Source organism: Leopardus geoffroyi, chromosome A3 (genome assembly GCF_018350155.1).
Source record: "Leopardus geoffroyi isolate Oge1 chromosome A3, O.geoffroyi_Oge1_pat1.0, whole genome shotgun sequence".
NCBI classification, from domain to species: Eukaryota; Metazoa; Chordata; class Mammalia; order Carnivora; family Felidae; genus Leopardus; species Leopardus geoffroyi.
The window spans coordinates 25,016,168-25,042,045 of NC_059336.1; the positions used below are offsets into that span (position 1 = coordinate 25,016,168).

At 44.0% G+C, this 25,878-nt stretch overlaps 1 protein-coding gene across 9 annotated transcripts in view; it reads right to left on the reverse strand.

The window, feature by feature from the left end:
• RALY (RALY heterogeneous nuclear ribonucleoprotein) overlaps positions 1-25,878 on the reverse strand; it is a 94,894-nt gene that overhangs the window by 18,051 nt on the left and 50,965 nt on the right. For all 9 annotated transcript variants that reach the window (XR_006703234.1, XM_045444847.1, XM_045444849.1 and 6 more), the window contains 2 exons: positions 1,586-1,850; positions 118-190 (listed from right to left, as the gene is read on the reverse strand). Coding sequence is in view for 8 of the 9 variants with exons in the window: in XM_045444847.1 (XP_045300803.1) it covers positions 118-190; positions 1,586-1,841 (329 nt within the window). In the remaining variant the exon portion in view is untranslated. The remainder of the gene's footprint in view (positions 1-117; positions 191-1,585; positions 1,851-25,878) is intronic.

Consider the following 25,878-nt stretch of genomic DNA (forward strand, 5'->3'; position numbering starts at 1 on the left):
ACACCTCCCCAAATTCTAGGCTCGGCACACTGTCACCAACCAATGTTCACTCCCTCTGTGGAAAGAGGGACCAATCCCACCCAGATGGAGAGAGATAGAAGAGACAGAGCGCCCCACCTGTATATGGCAGATGCTGCTCTCTTTAGTCCCTTGGGTCTGTTGGGCTTGGGCTCTCCAGCCATGTTGATATCTGTGTGGAGAAAGGAGGCACAGTCAGATGCTGGCAGGGTACCAGGGAGCCCAAACACTTACACCTTCCTGCACAGTAGCAGCAATTTCTATGTGTGAGGGACAATGGACTCTCCTAACTAATACAACAGAGGTCTTCACACATTAGACTCCTACCCACACATCACAGAGATATGCCTATTTACAAATTCGTATACATTCAGATGCACGCACGCTCACACACATATCACTCACACACACATGCCGTGAACATCACACATATAAGCATTCTCAAGCACACTGATGTAAATGAGTACTTCAGATACATATCTTCACATACTTGTTCACATATCCAGGTAATCAAGTCACACACAAAAATAACATATAGACTCTCAAGTACACTGAGACTTGGCTCCGATGTCATATACATAACTGCCTATCTACAAATGAGCCACATTCAAGCAAATATTCTACCAAACATCTTTCTACCTAGAATGATGCTTAGCCTATGACAGGATCTCAATATCTGACAAATAAATATGCATATCTTCTTACACACACTTAGTACATTCTGACACATACACTTTACATATATACATTCTAAAGATGTGTTCACATATTCTCCACATGTTTAGTTACATCCACATATCACACATTCAGGAATACATCTATCAATATCCCTTTTTGAACATACATATACACAGAAGTAGGTGCACTGTACACACTCCACGGTAGACTACCACATGGCCACATCATATATACATAGCACCAAGGCCAAAGGCACCTACTTCACCTTGTGCTCCTAGTCCCTGCTCCCAGCTCTCATAAAGAGTTCCAACCTGGGGGCACCTGGGTGGCTCAGTCGGATTAAGCATCTGACTCTTGATTTTGGCTCAGGTCATGATCTCATGGTTCGTGAGTTCAAGCCCCGTGTCGGACTCTGCACTGACAACATGGAGCCTACTTGGGATTCTCTCTCTCTACCCCTCTAGAGAGCTCACTTGCTCTCTCAAAATAAATAAATAAACTTAAAAAAAAAAAAAAAAGAGTTCTAACCTAAGACATCTGTAGCGTAATGTTACAGGCTATGCTAGTCCACTCTGTTCCATTTCCCTTAGGAATCTGCATTTTAACCAGAATCATAAAGCTTGTCATTATGAGTCACTATGAAAGCAAAGACAAGACAAGACAGAACCATTTTTGAGAAGCTTCTAAAACTCAACCCTGCATATTTTATAAATACTTAATTTATAACTTAAATATAATTTATAACTATTTAGTTATAACATTTCAGATAGGGGCAGAGTAGCAAGTAGTAGAGTAAGGGAAAAAGAAAGGTCTAAGAGGGGAGCTGGAAAGTGAAGGCCAGCACCTGCTCAGGAGAATACCAGGAGCAGGGCCAAAGAGAGACGCTTACCCAGGGTCTGCCCGGCCAGCACCCGCCCATTCTCTCCCAGCACAGCTGCCCGGGCATGACGCTCGTTGGCATACTGGACAAAGGCATAACCTTTGTGCACAGAACAGCCGGCTACACGGCCATACTTGGAGAAGATGGTCTCTACATCTGACTTCTTCACCACAGCTGTGTTGAGGTTTCCGATGAAGACTCGAGAATTGATAGACTTGGGGTCATTCTTGTTGGTTACGTTGCTTGTCTGGATCTTCAAGGACATGGTGGCCACCTAAAGAGAGAGAGAGAGAGAGAGATACTGTGAGACTGGGTCTCCCAGTTGGGCTCAAGGGCTTTCCATGGCCCAAATCCTAGCTAAACTGGATTGCTCTGTGCCCTGCTACATACACACAACCGTACAGCATTCAGCCTCCCCTTTAAACATCTCACTGGGATGCTGACCTCATGGCCAGGTGTTTTATATATGTTCTCTCATTTGGTACTGACATGATACGCAGAACCAAGACGTTTCACAAGGGAGAAAATGCACAGTCAGAGGTCACAATGCTAGTGAGCAGCAGGGCTGGGATTTGAACCCTGGTCTGCTGGACTCTAATTCTTTTAAACCCATTCTTTAATGTTTATCTCAAATGTTACACCATGCAGGATCTAAATTTGAAGACCTTCCATAGTTTTTCTTCTGTTCCTTCAATGTATAACCATGGTGAGGAAGTCATATGGTAACTGCGGGTAATACCTGCTCTAGAACACCACATTAAGACAATTGCTCAGTTTGATGCAGACACTGACCTAGTTATGGCTGTCTTTATTGGTACCAACCATTTTTAAAAAGGTGAGTGAAATAAGCCTCACTGAGCACTCATGGCAGGCTAAGGGTGGCAGGCAAGATTGAGTAATCACAAGACTCCATTAAATATTATTACTATTATTCATATTTTACCAGAAATAGACTCTAATAAGTTCTTTGACTTGTCAGAAACAGGCCAGTTTGTCCCCACAGCCCATTTTTTTCATCTCTATCACTCTCCTTCCCAGAGCTAAAGCCAATTTAAATATTATAGTTAAGTCAGCATATTATCTATTTTTATACTAACTCATTCAAATTTTGTTGTTTGCTTAGAGATAATATTGTACCTACACTTCACTCTCTACATCCTGGCAATGTTTTTTACCCCAAGGGGGCATACAAATCTCTCCTACCCCCAACCCTGGACATGCTATAACAGAGCACAGGCTCCAGAGGAAAAGGAAAAGGAGGCTTGATGTCAGTAGGAAAAGTCTAAAGTAAGTACTGGCATTTCTACTTACTGGCCCAGACTTCTCTGCTCACTGGCATGGGTTTGTACAAATCCCTTTGGAACCTTCCTATCTCAATACCCCATTGTAGAGCTATGACAGAAGGTGCTGAAGACCCTAAGCAGTATGCAAAAAAAAAAAAAAAACAAAACCAAAAAACCTCTCATCAACCTAGGCTAACTGTAAACACCTGCTCACAAACCTAATATTTTGGGGGCAGAGGGAGCTTCTTTTCAGGGAATTAGAGCAGAGCTAAGTATAGGCAGAGAAAGCGCTATCTTTTGTTCCACTATGGTAAGAGACCCTTTTCTCTTCAATCCTCCCAGTCTGGAAGCTGGCATGTTCTGACCAGCAGATGGCACTCACTGCAAGGAAACCATAGGCTGGACCTGAGAGTAAGTATTTCTGAGGAAAAACCTACTCCTACCTAGGATAGGCTTGCAGTAGCTTGATGGATATACTGAAGTCAAGTGTGTACCATCCTAGGTAAAGGAAAGGGGCTGAGAGGGCACTGCTACTAATGAAGGAGCTGGTGCCAGCTTTGGAAAGGGCCTGGAAAGGATTCTTTGGTGCTCAGTTTACTTTTACGTCCAGTCATCATTTATTAAGCAGTGAGGAACATAAAAGATATTATCCATGAAAACACTTAACATAACGTCCATGTGCAGCAGAAAATGCTCCATGTATGTGGGTTCCCTTGCCCACCCCCACCCCCCGCCCCAGTCCTCTGTGATAATCCCTCACCTAGCTGGATGACAAGCCATTCAAAAGTTAATTCTTCATCCATCCATGGATATATATAAGAAGTTTGTGGGGCTCCTCCACAGGCATCAGATAACTCTCCTGGTTGGCTCAGCTCAGAGAAATGAAGTTTGGGCTCAGGGAGAAGCCACCTGCTGTGGCTGAAGGGAACCAAACACTGGCCTGGGTTGTAGACCAAGATGGAAAGAGAAGGGGGGCGATGGTTCAGACCTGTTGATGTCTACTACCTCTGCCACTGACCTGGCATGGGCATGACAGGTGCTGGGCTCCCTCCTACCTCTGGCAGGAGCCTCTAATACCAACCACTGAGCAGGAAGCATTTGCTGAGCTACTATGTTTAGTTCTACAGCAGGATCAGCATTCACTCCTTGGCTGGTGAGAAGTTCTTCAGGTTTGGCAGTACTCAATCTTTTCTCTCATCACTTGGGGTTTGGGACAATGTACATAAAAGGACTTTACAAACAGTGAAACTCTTTATAGGATCTATTAATTACGCTCTGACTAGTTGAATTCCTCTGTTCTGACAACAGTGCCCAACACTGGTAAGGCCCATTCTAGATGGAGATGAAGGTCAGACTGGAGCACATTCTGAATAATGCCAAGAAAAGGCTGACAAAAGCCATGCCACACAAAGGTTAGTATAAAAGGGGGACATGAATGCATGTATAAAAGCATAAAAGCCATGTCACACAAAGAGGGACACGTATGCGTGTGGCCAGGTTGGGTGAGGAATCTGAAGGGCCATGAAGAAATGTCCATCTGAAGCATACTCCAGGCACCAACCCCTATACTCCACCCACTCCCCCACCCCATCTAATCAGCCCTCAATCTGCTTTCAAGGCCTGTACACTCTTCCAAGGGAAGGCTGTGCTGCTACTGTGCATACTCTCTAAGCCCAAAGGAATAGCTATCTACAGGAATATGGAAAAGCTTCAGTGTCTAAACACATGTTTATGAGGCTCCTCAAAGTGAGGGATCAAGTTGCGCTTAGGAAATGAAAAGGTGCCCAGACCAGTTCTTCCAGAACTGCTAGGTTCAGGTACAGAATCCCAAAGAGTCAAGAATTCTAAATTCAGACATAGTCTTCCAGGTTGTTACGAACCTAACAAATTTGTTAGCTTCACTTATAACCTCCAAACAAATATTTAGACATATGGCATGTAAGTCTCCACCTGTACTCTTGTCCTGTCCTGCAAATGGTAGAGGCAGGCCTGACGAAGGCTTGGGCACAGTAAATGCCCAATAAGAATTACGGAGGAAGCAATAAGAATAATGTCCCAGGAGGTGCTGAGAAGGGCTAGCTGTAGCCCTAAGTATGTATGGCCAGGGCTGGCGGGGGGGGGGGGGGGGGGTGTCCCCCAGATATCTCCTTAAAACACTAGAGTCTCTGACCCAAACACTCTCCTATCCCCTGCAGACCAACCATCCCCAATTTAATACTCCCCCCACGATTCTTTCTTGGTTCTTCCAGGCTTCCCCCTAGCTTAGAGTATGAGCCTTAGTAAATATTGACATCCTATTCAGCAGAAGCTGCTTGATTTGATAAACTATTTCCCCAAGCCAAGCTCTGCCTCACAGATTAGCTGTGTAATTGAGAGCAAGGTGTCTGCAGCCCCCCAGAGGCCCCATGTTTAGCAATGAGCCAAGGAGAGTTGGGTAGAAGGACGAGCCAAGGAGAGTTGGGTAGAAAGATGATTCTTCGTGGTGGTGGGAAGAGGAAGTAGGGACCAGACTTCTTCACAGAAACTTCTACAATGTCAGATTAGCAAGGGCTTCAGTGAACATGGGGTTTATATACTCTCACCCTGAGGAACAGAGGGGAATGGACTTGGCCACAATGCCCCAGACCATGAGTGGCAAGGCCGAGAACCCCATTAGTCCTCCAAGTTCTTAAATTCCATCTTTCCCTTGGGCTGGTGAAAGACTGCCCCTCAGGACAGTGAGGGGCTGGGAGGGGGCATTAGAGGAAAACTGGGGACTGGCTCCCAAGTAAGGGTCTTGACCTTTACCTGCTGGTGAAACAACTGCTGCATAAAAGCCAGGCCGTTAAGCTAATTAAAACCCACCAGAGACACAGGCTTTGAAATGCAATTTACAGCTCAAAGTGATGGGCTCACTTCTCCAAGCTAGTAAGAACAGAGGAAATTTGGCAAAAACAAATTGTTTTTCCCAGTTGAAACATTTCAGATGGAAGCTATGTTTTAGAAGCCAAGAGCCCAAGCTTGAACATGTAGTCAAGTGACAGGGCTTTGTAAAGGTAGAAATACCCTAAAACGTACGACAACCCCTGAACTCTGGGTAAATGAGACCCCCAGAGAACCATGAAGGTAATAAGAGCTTCTGACTCTATATGTGCCACTTTATTTAATCCTCACAACAGCTCTGTGAGGTGTTTTAAATAGGGGAATGAAGACTCAGGCCAGGTTATTGGTTAATAGAGCAAAGTTGGAACTGGAACCCAGGTCTGTTTGACTCCAAAAGCCTATTCAAAGAGATGTCTTGGATACTGATTGCCAAGGTAAGGACTTTAAAGGACTTTAATGAACAAAACCAGTTTATGTCCTTGATCCTGATGTTGTTAGTTCCATTTTATAAATGAAAAGCTGAGGCTCAGCAAAAGTAAGTGACTTACTTAAGATCATCCAGCTAGTAAAGGGAACAGCTAGGGGACTGGAATCCAGGCTGCTACACACCACTGTTTCACCAACTGTCCCAAGGCTCTGACTCTGCCATGTCAGCCCTCATAATCCTGGCTATCAGGATCAAATTTAGTCTTCAGCCTAACCTCTGAGGCACTTAGCCATCAGAATGCCCACTGCCTCAATTCTCTAAATCCTACCTGGCACTGCATCTCTTCTTCAAGCACTAATTTCAAAAGAGGAGCTGCTGGTCTTGGTCCTGATGCCTCCCAGTGCCATTTACAGCCTCTGTCTAGGCCAGCCCTGCTTGACACTTCTGGTCTCATTCTCCAAAGTGCAGATGAGGGTCACACCCGCCTGTAGCCAGACCTCTGCCCTTAGATAACATTAGGGATATGAGAATGATTTTGAAGGAGAATAGCTATCAGTGATGGTGAGGTTATTTCTGGAGAAAGCCAAGCAATTAGACTGATCAGTGCCCAGGGCCTCCTTGGTCCAGAGGCCAGAGGCTCCTGGTTAACAGGCGGCCAAGGATGACAGAACATCTATTAATCTCATTCAACTCACCAGGCCCCAGCTCATTAGCATTGCCCAAAATGATAATTACTGGTCAGAGAGGACTAATTTCCCAAGGAATGCTCTTTAGTTCCTGACAATTCCCACTCCCATGAGAAACTCCAGCTCCCAGGATGTGAATACTGAGGGCTCCTAGAATGGGTGAGAGTATAAGGAGTACTCTCCTTGCTCAGGAGGCCTGGCCCTGGGCTTTGTTGTTCTTAGTCATATGACCTGCAACAAGTCATATAATTTCTTTGAGCCTTATCATCCTTATTCTGAAAACAAATAATCGTTGTCCTGATTACCTTTCAAATCTGATATAAAATCAAATAATCAGTATGAAAGTGCTCTGTTGCATCTGTAACATACTATAAAAGGATAGAGGATTATAGCTATTATTACCCTACTCCTATCCCCTTCACCCATTCAACAAACATTTCTTAAGCATTCCCCTCTGTGCAGGCACTATGGAGATGCTGGGGAAGAATGCTCAAGGGCACTATCTTCTACTAGCTTTTCAACAAAGCCCTTTCTCCAGGAACCTGTTTCTTAACTGTTTCCTAATAACAAAGGAAAGAATGCACCTGGAAGAGCAGAAATGGCACAGGCCCTGGAGTCAGACAGGAATGAGTTCCAATTCCAGCCCTACAATTTATGAGATGTAAACTTGGACATGTCCCTTAAACTCGGTAAACCTCAGATTCCTCAAATGCAAAATGGGAATTATACCAACCTCCAGGATTGTTAGGATCAGAGATAACATGTACAAAATGCCTGATATAATGGTTAAGACCAGTAGGTATTTACATAAGAAACTCAAATGCTCTAGGCCCCATGAAAACAGATGAATCTAGCCCAGCAGTCTAGATCATCCACATTCCAGCCCTATGTTCTTTCCATCTGTCATCTCCCAGTGCTCCATACTCTGCTTGAGTGAGTCAGGGGTAGAGGGCCTACGCATACTCTCTCCCTTGTCCCAGTGTCTGGAACCAAACCTAGAAATTTCATAAAGGTGCTTCCACCCATGCCTATCAAATCATACTATAAGGGGCTGGGAGAGGAAAGAACGCTAGCTGGGAGGGGTTTGGGGTTTAGGCCTTGCTGAACCAGTGACTCACTCCTCAGCGATACCATTAGGTCTCTATTCCTAAACTATAACATTGGTAACAGCATCAAACAGGCCCTGAGGGGAGACCCCAAAGCAGACAGAAGCAGGGCTGGAGCCTCAGTCACCTTTCCCCACAGTGTTGTCTGGGTATCTTGTACCCTAACTCTACCCCTGATTGTGGCCTTAGGCTGAGGCTTAGCATCTGTGACAAGCAGTCCTTATAGCTATAGGGAAGAAAGGCAGCAAGGAGTGGGTAGGTAGAACCCTGGCCCTATAATCCCCAATACTAAATTACAGTTAGGAATCTAAAAATAATTGTCAACCTCTTCATTTTTGCCAAAGAAGTCCTCCAAACACTTACCTATGCATTCAGTCATAATTACAGCTATCCAAATAGTCACTACTCATTCATAAGTGAATAAGGCCAACTCATTCATCCAGGAATTGGTTTGGTACCTGATCTCAAGGAACTCCCAGTCCATCAGGGTACATGCACCATGACCATCAAGCACATGTGCCCTGGGCTGGAGTTCACTGCTCCAGAAGCTGCCCAAACAAAGCAGTCTGGGGTATCAGAGAATGGGAAGGAGCATCATAGAAGTCTCCACGACAAGAGAGTATGTTTAAGGCTAATTTCAACTGGGTGGTGACATGGGGAGAGGCTCTGCTTGGCAGGAAAAACTGCAATAACAATGTACAAAACATGCCACTTTTTCCTCTTTGCTCCCCCTTCAAGTATATGCAAGGCAGGGCTGGAAATAAATGTTTGAAATAGAATTTCTTCAGTGCTGCTTCTTCCTCCCTTGATAGCTGCATACCAATTCTTGTCTTGGGGAAGAACAAAAAGGAAACACACAATTTAATATGCAGCAGCTTTATACCAGGCATTGTGCTGAAAATTTTACAGGCATAATCTCTCATAATCCTGACCACAACCCAGTGAGATTAAGTATCATCTCCACTCTTCAGATGAAGAAACTAAGGTTCAGAGAACTTAAATAATTTGTCCACAGTTACATTTAAGTGGCATGATTAGGATAAAAAGACCCTAATCTTAATCTGGTTCTGAAGTCTGTGCTCTTCCTAATCCACTAGACTGCTCCCACTGACTTCCCCTGTTCCCATAGAAGACTGATTCTGGCTTTGCTGCTGATGTGCCACATGATGTTGGGTTTTGGAGCATGTGACCATAAAGGGCCCCTTTAGGGCTAACCATGATAATCATTACCAACACTTCCTGAGCATTTACTACTGCACTCAGTCTTCTGCTTCAGGGTAGGTGATGGTATACATTGTACTCATTTCACAGACAAGGAGACTAAGGGTTGGAACTTAGTCTTACACTAGCCAGGAAATGGCAGAGCTGCAATCCATCAGTCTGAGACTAGAGCTGTGGTGCTCTGAACCTTGGCCCAAAATGGCTTCATGCTAGGTGTGCACTGTACCAGCCAGGAGGTCAGCTTCTAACACTCTCTGGCCCTCTGGGCATAAATGCATGGAGTCTTGCTGAGGGCATACTCTCAAGTCCAAGAACCTGCTGGACAATAAGCACCTGCTATAAGCCGGGGCATGTTCCCCCTCCCCTTTCTACACCTTAAGGGGCTGGCTCCTCACAGTGATAATGTGGCAAGATTAGTCACTGCTTGCTGTTGGTTGATTAGAGCTATTCTTTTCTGTAAATGAAGTTTAAAAGTCATCAAAGGGTCTGTCAGCTGTGACTTATGAGCCTCTTTCCCGCAGGGAAGTCAGGCAGTGACAAATGCTCCTCTAGTCTGCCATCCATTAAAAGTCGGAAGGTGCCATGTTCCAATTACTGGAGACCCCGATGGAGCTCATGGAAAACCCTGTTCCAGGCTGTGGCCATTATTCAGGTCTGGCAGGGCTGCCAGCAGGGTTACCCTAGGCCCAGGCCCCACTGGGTAAGAATGGAGTAAGAGCATGTTTCTGACTTTGTGAGCCAGCTCTTACTATCCTTTGTGTTATCCCTGGTGGGTTTATCCTAGACACACTTCACAAATGAGTCAAAACATGGACACCACGTGGGCTGTCTCAAAGTACTAGGATCAAGACTGCCTAGACAAACAGACATGAGGAAATAGAGGTATGCTACCAGGTGGAGAAGGTAGGGAATAGGATGCTCAGAAAGGAGAGACGATAAGGTACCTAAGATGTTCAGACTGAGAGGATCCTTACAGATCATCTAGTGTCATCACTGCCTCAATATTCAATACTCATTACATGCCAAGTCCTGTCCAGCTAAATGCTGAGGAACCAGATGAATAAAACATAGTCCCTGCTACTGAAAGTAGATGAGATACTTAAGGTCTAAAGAAGTGACTTGCCCAAGGTCACAAAAATAAGTTAGGGTCAGTGGTGGAATGAGAAAGCACGTCTCCAGACCTCCTGTGAGGTAGAAAAAGTAGAATGACAGGGAGCCCTCTCCTCTGTGTCAGGCTCTTCATCCAGAACATGCCATAATGGTTACAGTGCCAGCTCTTGGGGCTCCTGGCTGTCTCAGTCTGAGGAGCATGCAACAGGTAAGTATTATCAATCTCATTTTACAGACAAAACGGTACTTCTCAAAATTGTGACGAAGAACTACTTTTTTTCTTTTGCTTTTTAAACTTCCAATCCATTGCAGACAAATACATTTGTCAAATGCAATAAAAAAGTCAAATTACTAGTTTCTGGGCACTTACTCTCCATTTCTAGACTTTTCACAACCCCGCAAGAGTTGTGGACCGGCATCCACTCAGCACGCTACCCTGGAAGCAACTCTCACCCGTCTTTGTCAACCTCCATGGAAACCAAAGCAAAGAAAGAAGAGTTTATTTTATTTCTTTCAAGTCCTTTAGCCCAATTCTTTTAGACTTCAGTATTAGACCAATTTACAAAAACTATCCTAACCTTTTTGCTTCCATCAAGAAAGAGAACAGGGTAAGCAGGCCAAGGGTAAGTTTAAGGACTTGCTACCAAATACTTCAGGTAATTTATCTTGGTCATCTACTCTAGCTCTTATTATATCCTTCAAGGGAAGATGATCTAGGCTGTCTGGGACTTAAACAGCCTTCCTGAGGCCTGGGGATATGAGAGGATGGTATATTCCTGAAGAGGCTGGTACTTCTGGACCTTCTCTCCCTCGACACTAGACTACATTAAGAAACTAGGCAGGAAAAGGGGGCATGTGTAACTTCCATAGTCTTGTATCATGGCTGCTTACACAGTAGTCTTCCCTCTCCTAGGAGTTTCTTAAAAGTAAAATTGGCAGATTCATTCCCGAATGCCACAGTATACCAAAGAGTATGACTGGCTGAAGCAGATGAGCAACCAAGACACAATAGTGTACTTTGAATCTTCCAGGTGCATGGCCAATTTATCATCACTGTACAAAAGTTTGTTCTAACTGAGCATATGTGGTTAGCCTATCTTTTAGCACAACCAAAAATAGAGTGGGTCATATGATGTGGTGTAGAAATGAGTATAACCTGCTGCTGTGAGGAGGAGCCTGTCCTCAAGCAGGAGCCAAAGCCTGCATGTTTATTCCCACATTAAGAGGCCATGTAATCCGGTCAAGAGAGCAACTTCTCGGGGCACCTGGGTGGCTCAGTCGATTGAGCATCCAACTTTGGCTCAGGTCATGACCTCAGTTTGTGAGTTCGAGCCCCACACTGGGCTCTGTGCTGACAGCTCAGAACCTGGAGCCTGCTTCAGATTCTGTCTCCGTCTCTCTTTCTCTGCCCCTCCCCTGCTCTCTCTCTCTCAAATATAAACATTTAAAAGAAAAAATTAGGGGCGCCTGGGTGGCTCAGTCGGTTGGAGCATCTGACTTCAGCTCAGGTCATGATCTCATGGTTCACAAGTTTCAGGTCCACGTCAGGCTCTGTGCTGACAGCTCAGAGCCTGGAGCCTGCTTTGGATTCTGTGTCTCCCTCTCTCTGCCCCTCCCCGATTCATGCTCGCTCGCTCTCTCTCAAAAATAAACATTTAAAAAAAAAAAAATTAAATTTAAAAATAAAAAAAAAAAAAAGCAATTTCTGAAGCCAAAATGTCTTCACTCAGCCACTGCACTAGCTGTGTGACACGACCTTTGGGTAGTGTCTTAGGTTCTTTATGCTTCAGTTGGCTCACCTGTAAAATGGGGACAGCAATACCTGTGGGGCTGCTGGAGGATAAAATGTATGTGTTTACAACAGTATCTGGTACATTACAAAGTATGCAAATATTAGCTACTGCTGCCACTATTGTTACTATAGAATCTGTAAGAACTTTTCCTTGTAAGTATCAAAGGGAAGGTGGTGAATTCTGCTGTGATAATGTCACCCAGAATTGAACTGTGATGAAGGAAGGAATACTCCCAGAACTAAACTGTGATGAAGGAAGGAATACCATCACTGTGGATGCAACAGTCTCTTCAAGCATGTCACAAAATTCTAGTATTTGGAAATGTGTCTTGAACATACAAGGAATCAAGGAGTAGGCACTTAAGTGTTGAATGAATAAATGAGTATCTAGAGTAAAGCAGCTCCCCACCTTCCAAGAAAACACAACTGGAGAAGGGGGTCAGGAAGAGGTCCTTCCCTAAGTAAAAGTTACAAAAAGCCTCTTTGTACCTCAAAGACCCAGAAGGCAGGTTGGGCTCCTCTTCTGGGCAATAGGGCCCCAGGGGCCGATACTGCAAGAAACCTCTACTTGCTCACTGTTCTGTATCTCCAATATAACCTCCACATTCTGTGGCTATTCTATACTGAATAAGGTTGCAGAAGGCTGTGCAATGTTAGTGCATGAGTCCCCATTTTCCAGACTATCTTAGAAGTAAGGGAGGGGCACCCGGGTGGCTCAGCTGGTTAAGCATCTGTCTTCAACTCAGGTCATGATCTCTCGGTTCGGGAGTTCGAGCCCCACGTCGGGCTCTCAGCTGTCAGCATGGAGCCCGCTTCAGATCCTCTGTCTCCCTCTCTCTCTCCCTTTCCCCCATTCACGTGCACTCTCTTTCTCCCTCTCAAAAATAAGCAAACATTTTTTTTAAAAAAAATAGAAGTAGGTGATTCTGAGGAAAACAGAAAGAGAGGCCTAACCCCTTCCAAGCAGGCCTTGCCCTAAAATAGCAATAGGGGATTGCTAGCTTTGGATTTGTTTGCCTGTGGAGTCCTGGTCCTGAATCTCACCTCTACTAGCTGTGTGAACTTGGGAAGGCATTTCACTTCTGAGGTTCAAGGTTTCTCATCTGTAAAATGGGATAAAAATCCCTGTTCTGCCCACTGGCAATACAAGCTGCTATGAAGGTCAAAGGAGATAACATATGGGAGTGTACTCTTTTACAGGAGATGTGCTTCATAAATATGGACAGGAATATTGCCTGGATGGACTGCTGTTGCAGATCTTCCTAGACAGAGATATCCGGGCAGGAAGCCAGTCAGCTGGAAGCAGGGGGTGGATGGTGCACAACTTGGCACTGCAGCCAAGCACTGTGCCCCCTTCAGGTGTAAGGGCAGCTGATTAAAATCCTTTCATGTGCAATCAATATTTTGCTCATTACAACAATCCTTCTCCTTGAAAATACTGAATGCCACCCTCACAGCCCCTCAAAAGCTTGATCCTACAGACAGCATATGCATTGGCATATATATATTTTTCTAATTTCCCATTCAGAAAAGGGAAGAAAGCTGACCTCTCTCCAAGGTGCTGATCTAAATGTATCTGAGGGCCTACTCTAAGCATGATCTCACAGTGCCATGTTTGCCCCAAAAAGGACCACTAAGAAGGATGTCAGTCAAAGTCACTCTGCTTTTGTCCCTCTGATAACAAATTAACTCCACAAACATTACTAAGCATCTACCTTGATTGAGAGAAAGCAACTGCGTCCCTGCCACCTCCTGTTTAAAAATCTTCCAGCGACTTCCTACCACCAAGAATACAGTCCAACACCTTTAATGTGGCTTAGAAGCCCCTTCATGAGTTAAGGCTATCAAATCCACACACAAAGATACTCTAAGGGGTTATTAAGTCATACTCACTTTACAGGTGAGTAAACTCCAGTTCAGACAGGCAAAGTCAGTTGCCCACGGTCACACAGTAAGCAACATGAACTGGGTTCTTCTAAAGGGCTGGGTATCAGACTCCAAAGTATAGACTGAAGTTTGAAACCAACTTTTCTTGGACAAAGCTATATGAGACAGGTGTGGGGATGGGGCATCAAATGGCTCAGGCAAACCCTTCTTTCAGGGAGCTGCTTAGACATTTGTCCCTTGTTGGAGGCTGCCAATCTGACCTCTTCCACCCTCCAGCTATAGCATCATGAATAAACTTGGCATAACGACCAAAATATTCATCTGCATGTAATATGGTACACATTTGCATACCAAAGCTCAAGAGGCACTGATGCCACAAGCATCAAATAAAAGCCAACTAATGAACCACAACAAGTTGGTGGAGGGGGGAAGCCCCCAAGAAAACAAGCGTAACATACCCAATACCTAATGAACCTCTAGACAATTCAACTGATCATGACAGAATCAACTTTATGGTCTTTTCCCCCCAGTCATCATCTTAGAAATAATTAACTAACCCTTTCTTGTCCCCTTTCCCATCAAAAACAAAACACTACACTAAACAAGTTTCTACAGTCCAATAATAGCTGGTATTTCCCCAAAACTGTAATAGAGGTCTCAGCTGTGGGAGCAGGAGCATGTGCTGTGGAACAGACAGACCAGGATTTAAATCCAGGTTACTAGCCACATAACCTTGGACAAATCATCAACTCCCTGAACCAGTGGCATATACTACTGGTAGTAGTTCAGGCAATCCCTGAACTACTGGCATATATACTCCCTCCACAATGAATCATCCATCCCTTCACTGACACAGTGAATCAAGGCCTGATTCGGTCTCCTAAAACTTTTAGAATGTAACCCTGTCTCTCTATTCTTACTATCACTTTTCAAATTCACCCTCCACACAGTTACTGGAATAATAACACCATATCACTCCTTTGCTTAAAACTGAAATTAAAGTTTTGCTTTACTATTTCAAAATTTTGGGTATTTGTACTACTTAGTGTGTTTACTTTTTGAAATTACCATAAGAAATCACCTAAACTCCTACTCCTCTCTAGAATGGAACTACTGTCACCATCTTGGTATAGTTCCTTCCAGTTTTTCCCTTTGCATTATATTTGGGTTACATAGTTAAATCATTCATCCAATTCTGTAACCTGATTTTTTCAATTAACATTATAACATATATAACATATTTGTCCTTATTGTTGCATAATTTTCAATAAGCCCCATTTTTTGTGACTGTTTTAAATAACTCATAGTTTTCCCCTGAGTGACTTTATCATAGTTTATAATGGTTGTAGTCAAATGATCATTTATGCTTTTCCCAATTTCTCATGACTATAAATAACATCTAAGGTAAAGTTTATTCTATATATTTGATTATTTCCTTAGGACAGATCCCCAGAAGTGAAATTACTATGTCAAAATGTATGATTTTTTTATGTCTCTTAAGATATACTAATTGCTTTCTAAAAATGTTGTACCTACCAATTTACTCTCCTATCACCAATGAATGTCACTTTCATGGCAATCTCACAAGTATCATGTATTATGATGGGGCAGGGTGGGGGGGCGGAGAGTTAATTAGGAGAAAAAAGGCAAATCTTCATTGTTTTTTTCATGTATAGGTGAGATAATAGTGTCCTGTGTTTATTTGTTTTTCGGTCTACAGAGTTTTGAATGCCACAAAGAAGTTTTATAGGCTCCTAGGCAGAGGAATAATATGCTGAAAATTTTATTTATCTACTCATTTAAAAATCATTTATTGAGCACCTATTACTGTCAGACACTGTACAAAATACAGACAAGCCCTGGAGGAATTCACAGTCCAGTGGTGATCTCAGAAAAACAAAAACTTGGGGCGCCCGTGTGGCTCAGTCGGTTAAGCGTCCGACTTCGACTCAGGACACGATCTCGCGGTCCGTGAGTTCGAGCCCCGCGTCGGGCTCTGGGCTGATGGCTCGGAACCTGGAGCCTGCTTCCGATTCTGTCTCCCTCTCTCTCTCTGCCCCTCCCCCGTTCATGCTCTGTCTCAAAAATAAATAAACATTAAAAAAAAAAAAAAGAAAGAAAGAAAAACAAGAACTTATATTTCATCTTGATAAGGGCTATGACATGAAGAACTCAAAAGCATGTCACTTACCAAAAGGACAGGAGAGAAGAGAAAGGAGGAAGTCAGAAAGTAGTCATCAAGAAGTCCTGATCTTGTCCAGAGGGATGAAAGGAAGTTAGTCCAAACACAAACAAGAGAGGGAGAACATTTCGGAAAGAGGAAAGAGCATAAGCAAGGCTGTGGAAGCTAATTAGTAAGTGAGTGAGTGAGTGAGTGAGTAAATAAATAAATAAAATAAATAAATAAATAAATAAAGCTTCTATATTTAGGGAACAATAATATGTATTGTGGTTTGTCTGGTGTACAAGGAAAGCAGGGGACCTGGCAGAGGCCAGATCAAAAACGGCCGTGTGGGCTGCTGAAGAGCCTGACTTCATGGAAGCCATGACCCACTCCTAAGTCACAGGCAGGACAGTGCTCTGTAAGGAGGCAGTCCTAAGTCTCTATAGCTCTTGAGAGTCTGAACCCCACAAGTCAACCCCTGCTCATCCCATCTGCGTGGACTCCTTTTTGTCTTATGTGTTAGTCTTTTCTCACCAAGCACCATAAAACTTTGGGGTATTTTTCACATCACCTAGCATATTATTAGGTACATGGCAGGAATTCCAAAAGTGCTCGTGGAACGAATTAATTAGAGGTACCTCATGCAATAATACACACAACTCACAATGCCTTTGCTTCCCTGGCACAGCCCCTGCCAATCCCAGCAGATGCTCAGTCATTGCCTCTCTTGGCAGATGTCCTGCCTCAGAAAGCTACCTCCCTCCTTTTTGCTCATTCTGACAAATAAAAAAAAAATATGCTTGGGTACAAGAAGCTATAAAGTAAGTGATAACTAAGGAGCACATTGGGTGACCAGGGGGAAATCTGAAGGACATAAATCCTTCCCCATAGTACACTCCTCAAGCCAAGGACTCCCTCAGCTCTACTGGCAGTTTTGGAACACCACCACCACCCCCCTCATAAAAATAAAATGGGTTTTTCCAATTGAGCATGTTAAAAGTCTCCTTTAAGTAGCTGCTGACCTTCTTTATGGTATCACCTACTTTCTACATTAACAAAAGTGGCTTTAATTGATTACAAGGATATTAATAGGATGATTATTTAATCAATTAATATAATAGTAAGTGATTCCTACCCTGCTGGTTGTGGTATGAGCCATGGGCAGTGGGGTCTGATGTGCTGCCTAACATCCACCTGAGGAGACTGTATTAAAATAATCTGTTTCTGTGTCATGTCCTTTCCTACACTGACTTGTGAATTCCTGATGGCAGGGACCGCACTTTCAGCATCCCCTCTGCCTTTCAGGATAGGCCCTGGCCAAGAGTAGGAGCTCAGACGTACCTGCTGAACTGAACTCCACATACCACTGCCCCTGCCACCTCCACCATCCATTCCTCTTAAAGCAGGCTGTACAGATAACACAGCCAGAAGAGACTTGAGTGAGACGGAAAGGAGGCATCTTTGCAGGGGCCTAATCCACCCAACCTTTAGGGAAGTGTTTTATAATGTAATAAATGATTATTAGGATTTATTAATTGCTTATTATGTGATAGATGAGTTGCTAAGTATTTTCTCATTCTTACAAGTCTTTGAGGTAAGAATTGTATCAAGATCATGATAGCCCTTTCTGAGGCCCTTTTAGGAGAATGACTCTGGCATCAGACAACCTGGGTTCAAATCCCAGCTCTGCCATATATCAGCTATATGATCCTGGGTAAATGACTTAACCTCTCTGGGAATTAGTTTTCTCATTTGTAAAATGGTTGAATAACATTGCAGTATCCTCCCCATTAGGTTGATGGGAGAATTCAATGAGATAATGTACCATCAAGTTAAGCATTCAGGAATTTTCTAAATGAAAAAACTATTAGTATTGGCCCCCCTGTTCCAAATACCACACTCTTATCATTGAGTAAGATTAAGAGAGAGATTTACTTCATCAGTAAAGCAGAACCAGAGCCTATTTGATTTGGTGATGGAGGCTAGGGCAAGAAGGAGTTCTCTTGAGCATACATCCACTGATGTGATGCCCCTGATGAAAACTCTTCAGAAAAGCCTCCTGTTTCTCATCCCCCAGACAGATGCAGTCACTCACTCCTCTGGAACCCAATATCCTCTACAGACCTCTGCTGCAGCAACATTTGCTGCACTTTTGTATTCATACACCTGTCTCTCTCCAGTTTACTCTGAATTCCTTGAAGGCAGAGACTCTTTATTAATCTTTGCAATCCCAGGCTCCCAGACTGCCCTGGCAATCAGTAGATGTTCAGTGAATTTCTGCTAATGAACAGGTGAAAGAATCCTAGATGGGTGCTGCTTCAGTAAATGGTTACCCAGGATTCCTGACATGGCAACTCCTCAAAAGTAAACTGTACAGTCAGTGTTCATGAGATGAGCCCAAGTTCCTCACCCATCATTATGGCAAAAGAATAGGCAAGACAGTGATGGGAGAGAAAACAAAGGAGCGACAGAGCAACAAGCTGGGGACCACTGGTGTCTTTGTTCAGTAGACAAAGGGAGCGGAGGCTCAAAAGAGAGACTGAGGGGTGCCTGGCTGGCTCAGTCAGTACAGCATCCAACTGGGGTCAGTACAGCATCCAATCCTGGGGTCTTGAGTTCGAGCTCCATGTTGGGTATAGAAATTATTATTATTATTTTTTTTAATAGAGAAAAAGGCTAAAACTACAGCCCAGAGACTGCTAAATCTGGACTTTCTGTGGGGAAAGATGTACGAGGTCCTTACCAAGCAAAGGCTAGAACTCTCCACCCTGGTCAGCAATCAACATAGCGAGGGAGACCCTGAAGTATCTGGTGACCCTGAGTACACCCAACCACTGGGCCCCCACCATGTTGGCTTGTTAAAAGAACACTGATCATGGGGCGCCTGGGTGGCGCAGTCGGTTAAGCGTCCGACTTCGGCCAGGTCACGATCTCGCGGTCCGTGAGTTCGAGCCCCGCGTCAGGCTCTGGGCTGATGGCTCAGAGCCTGGAGCCTGTTTCCGATTCTGTGTCTCCCTCTCTCTCTGCCCCTCCCCCGTTCATGCTCTGTCTCTCTCTGTCCCAAAAATAAATAAACGTTGAAAAAAAAAAAATTAAAAAAAAAAAAAAAAAAGAACACTGATCAAAGAGTTTGAAGTCGTGAAGATTATTCCTGAGAATGTACAAATTTTTCATCTAAGAAGTATTTCTTGAGGATCTACTATAGGTCAGGCTTACACTAGGGACCTATAATACGACCATGAATGTATCACTAATTTGCTATCCAGACCTTGGACAAGTCACTGTCCCTTCTCTGAGCCTTAGTGTCCTCATATACACATGGAAGATAACCTCTGTCACTGGACTGTTCTGAGTACCAGATGTGGTCTGAACAAATCTACTGTACAACTCTGCAAATGCAAAGGTGATATATTTACTAGATCTGAACCAGAAGACTTAGCAAAATGCAAAGATAGCCCCTATTAAATGTCAAGAACAACTCCTTCTACCAGGGTCTAGATAGAAACCCAGCAGCACATTTTTTTTTAAAGTAGGTTTCACATCCAGCACAGAGACCAATGAGGGGCCTGAGATCATGACCTGAGCTGAGATCAAAAGTCAGACAGACCCTTAACCAACTGAGCCACCCCGGCGCCCCACCAACAGCATATTTCTATCCACTGAATTCTGTGGTGGAGATGGCAATGGAGGAACAGAAATTTGACACATTCTCTCCTAACCCCTCTTAGGATCTTCCCCATAGTTACTGATGTCAGAGTGTTCACCATGGAGAACTGCACTGTGAGCCCCTTGGATGAGCCCCTGGATACAAAAGGAAACTTCTTAAACCAAGAACAGACTTAAAACTTTTTGGGTTAGAGGAACCTTTCCAAACATTGAGCTAATCACCCAACCCCGAGTCCCTCCACTGCTTGGGAACATTTGGTGGCCATTAAGCCTGTTGTTTCATAATCTTTCTGTTTACTGGGATAAACACATCAAACTGAAAGCTTTATGCTCTAACAATACTCTGATTAGTGGGTTGCAGAATCCTCTGTAATTTCATGATTTGTTGGCTAGAAGAAGAATGGTGGAGTGCAAATAGTAGTGTGGCCCAAATGGAAGTCAGGCACCCTGATCTTCAAACTTGATTCCACTACGGACTGGCTCTGTAAACTTCGGTTATAGACCTCTATTACCTTAGTCAGAAAACAGAGGAACTGGATCAGCTCAGTGTTGCATGAACTCTTCCATGGATGACCAGTGTTCCTCAAGATGTTAATGAGAGTTCCTCACAAAAGGGGCTCCAAGGTCAAATACAAATAGGAAACTTGGCATATTCCATCTCCCCACAACACATCACTCCACCCAGAGTCACGTGAATACTATGGCTCTGAGAAGTCAGCAGGAAAGAAATGTGCTTCACATTACACAGTCTGACTTTTCCCAGTTTATTAACATCTTTTCTGAGGAAGACACACTAGCACACACCTCTGGAGTCCCTATCAGGTCTAGCCCACTGTGGTTTGTATCAGAAGTACTCAGCCGGGGGGTGCCTGGGTGGCTCAGTCGGTTGAGTGTCCAACTTCGGCTCAGGTCATGATCTCACAGTTTGTGAGTTCGAGCCCCGCATCAGGCTCTGTGCTGACCGCTTGCTCAGAGCCTGGAGCCTGCTTCAGATTCTGTCCCGCCTTCTCTCTCTGCCCCTCCCCCGCTCACGCTTTGTCTCACTCTGTTTCTCAAAAATAAATAAATGTTAAAAAAAAAAAAAAAGTTTAAAAAAAAAAAGTACTTAGCAAGAATACCCCAGCAACCTTGCTTCCCACTAATTCAGTTCTCTTAACCCAATGAGGCACTTAAATGATACTCTGGTTAACAGAAATTTATTACATGTAGCTCATTTTACTGTAATGAGAGTACTAATTTTCAAAGACTGAGAATACAAGAATTTAAAACACCTGAGATGGAAAACCTGCAGGTACTGAGCTTCTTATACTTGTTCTACACCATGTTGACATTTTTTTTATTCATTATACCATTTAATCCTTAGACAGCCATGAGAAGTAAATATTATTATCCTCCTGTTACAGAGAAGGAAACTGAGGCTTGGAGGGGCTAGGTAACTTGCCCAGTTATGCAATCAGCAAATGGTGACCACCAGACTTCAAACCCAGGACTACTTGTCTCTCAGGTTGTGATTTTGTTTAGGGCTCTGCCACCATGACAATCAGATAGTCACTAACCTTCCCTGGTCTCAACTGTCAAGTGGGAATGGTAATCCTTGCACTGCTTCCCTCGCAGAGTTTCTCTAAGACTCAAAGGCAGTGATGTACATGAAAGAGCTCTGTGATGTATAAAGATACGAATATGAGGGGCATCTGAAACATTGTGAATGAATGTTGATATTTTCTTCCATGATTTATAAGGTACCTGAGGTTATTACAGGCTTCCCATCATGCAAGTCAACTTCCTTATCCCAGTTACTTCCCACCCCAGAAAATCCTTAAAACTTTCTGGTTAAGATTTTGGATAAATAGGAAACATGTTAGCTTCTCAGTACTGATTACTATTTAGTCTCTTTGTCAAAGTCACACTAAGCAGCCAATCTGCTTAAGGAGTTAGGAGTAAAAACAGCAGAGTGGGTGGTAGCCTGCTGGAGTCCTATAACTAGAGGAGATGTCAGAATGGCTGTGGGATGAGGCTCCTTAACTTCATTTTGGGATATCCCTGGGAAATAGGTCCAAAGGGTCTTTTGGGACAGCAGGACCTAGAAGCATCTGTATGAAATACATCCAGGAGACCAACAAGTACATGTGTGTATGGAGGCCAGGTGACAGGAGATGGGAGCTTCACTTTGTTGGCCAGCTTCACTTTGTTCTGGGATGGAACAATACCTTGGCAGGGGCCTATGCACAGGAACAGGAGTATATGTGTGGGGCTCTCAACTCATCCTCTGTCCCTGCCTGGGATCACACACACCCTCATGATCCACACTGCTATGGTCATCTGCTCCCTCCAGCTTCTGGCAGACTAAGGCCAAAAACAACAGCAAAGCATTCTTGAAACCAGGCCCTGGCTTGGGACAGAGAAGTAAATAACAAAAAGTCCCTGCTCTTAAGGAAAGCGCTGCACCAAGATGGCCTGAGCCTAACCAGAGACTCTCTTGTATAGCAAAGTCTCTGGCTCATGGGGTATATTCAAGAATTGTGTGAACTGAACAAATTCAAAGGAGCCTACATTCTATAATTTTAAGAGTACCTGTTTAGGGGCACCTGGTGGCTCAGTCGGTTAAGAGTCTGACTTCGGCTCAGGTCATGATTTTGCAGTTTGTGAGTTCCAGCCCCGCATCAGGCTCTGTGCTGACAGCTCGGAGCCTGGAGCCTATTCAGATTCTGTGTCTCCCTCTCTCTCTGGCCCTTCCCCTCTCGAGCTCTGTCTCCCTCCCTCCCTCCTTCTCTCTCTCTCTCTCTCTCTCTCAAAAATAAATAAACATTAAAAAAAAAATTTTTTTTTTTTTTTTAAGAGTACCTGTTTGGTGTCAGGAGCCCTGGATTCCAGTCCTTGGTCTGCATAAATAATTCAGTGAACTCTGGGCAAATTACTTAACTTCTATGAACCTCAGTTTACCCATCTGCACAGCAGGCTCTGTCTACCCCCATAAGGTGATATGTGTACCTAATTAGACAATGGTTGAGACAACACTCTGTACATGGCATGAGATGGAACGGCCGTAAGTGAAGGAACACTGGGACATACAGTCTTAAAAATTCAGAGCCCAGGGGCGCCTGTTGGCTCAATTGGTTAGCGTCCGACTTCGGCTCAGGTCATAATCTTGGGGGGTCTGTGGGTTTGAGCCCCGCGTCAGGGTTCTGTCAGCACAGACTCTGGAGCCTGCTTCAGATTTTGTGTCTCCCTCTCTTTCTGACCCTCCCCACCCCTCTCAAAAATAATGAACATTAAAAAAATTTGTTTTTTAAAAATTCAGAGCCCAATCTACAAAAGACTGAAATAAGCTCCCTTTCTTCCTCCCCAGCCAACTTAGATCTGCCTTTCTCACACTGGAGATGTTCTTTGTATTTCTAGTGATGGGAGAAGGAAATGGGCCACACAAGCAAGGGACAGAAAGGTTGTCATCTTTCTACTTTCAAAAGTCTGTTTGGATCCACTGTATTTATAACTCTAGCTTTTGTTAAACAAAAGCTGTGAAACCATGAACAAGGCTCAGTCTTTCTGTTTCAGTTTCCTCATCTGTAACTAGGGGGAAGTTTCCTAAGTGATAAGATTATAACTAAGATTAATTAATGATGGAAAAATGTTTTGTAACCCACAAAACACCACATAAATACCAGTTATTACAAAGCTGTCTTCCCATCAGCTCATGAGCTAACATAGAACAGTACTTGTCACCACGTGACAGGTGAGATAATCAAAGCCCAGAGAAAATACTGACGGTACTGACGGTATACAGCTCTACTGTGACTTCCTCCAGCAGAGGTAATTTTTCCTTTGCTCTATTATAGGAGTTGTTTATTAGTTTGTTTGCCTCATTAAACTGACGTATCGCTGAGGAAGGGGACTACATAACATCTTATGCATTTTTGTACCTCCATGCCCAGCATGGCACACCTAAAGAAATGTTACCTGAATAACTAACATTGGTAGCAGAAACACACCTAGAACCCAGGACTAATCCCGGGTCTAGGATTCTTGCCAAAGAGGAAGGGGCCTAAACCTCATAGATATGACATCTTAACTTTTCTCTTCCTCAATTCCCCCACTCAAGCAAGATTCAACTTCCCATTCCTGGAAAGTCTTTGGGCCTTTGTATGTGCTTGTCTGCCAACTTTAAACACTTCTCATCTGCTTCTTTGCCTAGTTAATTCCTATTCACCCCTCAGATTTGGAGACTTTCTAATCTAATACTGGGTTAGGTGTCCCCTCTCCTCCCATGACTGCTCCCATGTCAAAAGTGTCAGCTCAAGGTTGAATGAATGAAATACTGGATCTAGAAATCCAAAAGTGATGCAGGAGAAAGGTTCCTGGCCTGGAAGTCAAGAGGCTTGATGGACTCTAATTCTAGCTCCACGACTACAGTGCTTGGTGATCTTGGGCAAACCCTAGCCCTTCTCTGAATGACCCATAAATGAGCTACTGTCTATTAATGATTTCAGAAGGTCCTTTCGGCACTAACAGTATACGAGTCTTAGACTCGTGCTAAGTCCTAGGGGTGAGGCTCTTCAGAGGCCAACTGTGTGCTCCATAATATGGGAAGCTCAACATCCCTACTCCACAAGCAGACTCTTCTGTCAGCAGCTTCCAACCCATTGGTTTACTTAATTCCTCCTGATGAAGTGCCAAGAATAAATTGTAGGTGAGCAGCAGAGCATTTTAATGAGTCCAGAGCCTAATGAATCTTTTCCTTCCTGTGTCAATTAGAATTTCAAAGCTAGGATCCCCAAGGACCAATTTATTGGGAACAGAGAGAAGCCTTTTGCTCATCAACTGCTGCCTGAGCTACCTGCCGGGCCTTCTATGTCTGCTATGTAACAATCGTGCTTACTCAGATATACCACCTGGAGCGACAGACTAGCCTGAGAGGCTCCCACTTGCCCAACATTTCTGGGGCTGGAACTCGAGGAAAGAATGGAGGGATCCAGGGCATGTGGGGAGGAGAGTGTCAGAGAATCAGAGCAGACCTGACTTTAATGCCACCTTCTAAAGATACCAGTCTTCACAGAGCTAATCACAACAGAGCAACTTGCCATTCACTCAACTAAGTATCAGGTATTGTGAGACACTTACTTACCTAAGGTATTCTGAATCCTCACAACAAATCCCAAAACGTTATCAACAACACTGTTTTACAGACAGGGAAGACAGGAGGCTCTGAGAGGTAAAGTAAGAATTAGACTAAAAAACACAATTAGTAACTGGTAGACAGCGGTCTGAACTCAATCTGTGTGACTACAGAGACTGGGCTCTTTGTATCAGACCACAGCAGCCCTCTCCAGGGGCTGACACAAGGTCAATGGCTGATGTCATGAATAGCAGAAATGGCCTATGGGCAGCCACAGCCATGTTGGGACACTTGCCACCAACACGCTGTCTTTTGCCCTTGCACAAACAAGGGTCGCTATGCATTGCTGCTCCTCTCATTCAATAGAGTTGGCAATCCCCTCATCCTCAGAACACAATCCAAGCAGAGTCACCATCAACACTACCCCGAGGCTCCTACCCTAGATATGTTTTGATTTATTTGATTTGAGAGGAGTTGCCAATTCCTGATCTAGTGGCTCCCAGGCACCCAGTTCTCTGCCTCCACATCCTTTCCTCTTCAAATCACACAGGGCCAGCCTGTTACTGCTGCTCAGTCATCAATGGAGGCACATTTCCCAAGGTGAGCAGGTAAGCATATCAGGTTTCCAAATTGTTAGGGGATGAAATTTTAGGGCTCTGGTGGGAAAAACATTTAAGAGTGAGGTCAAGAGTCTTGTCCAAGTTTACACAGCTAGAAAACAGAAACCCTAGAACATAGGTATGCACCAAATCCTAACCTGACATCTATTTATATACAAAAAATAAATAGAAATAGAAAAAAAAAGATGAATGTTTTGAAAATTTTTTAACTTTGAGAGAACTATAGATTCACATGCTGTAATTATTTTTTAAAAGCACTTGGGGCGCCTAGGTGGCGCAGTCGGTTAGGCGTCCGACTTCAGCCAGGTCACGATCTCGCGGTCCGTGAGTTCGAGCCCCGCGTCGGGCTCTGGGCTGATGGCTCGGAG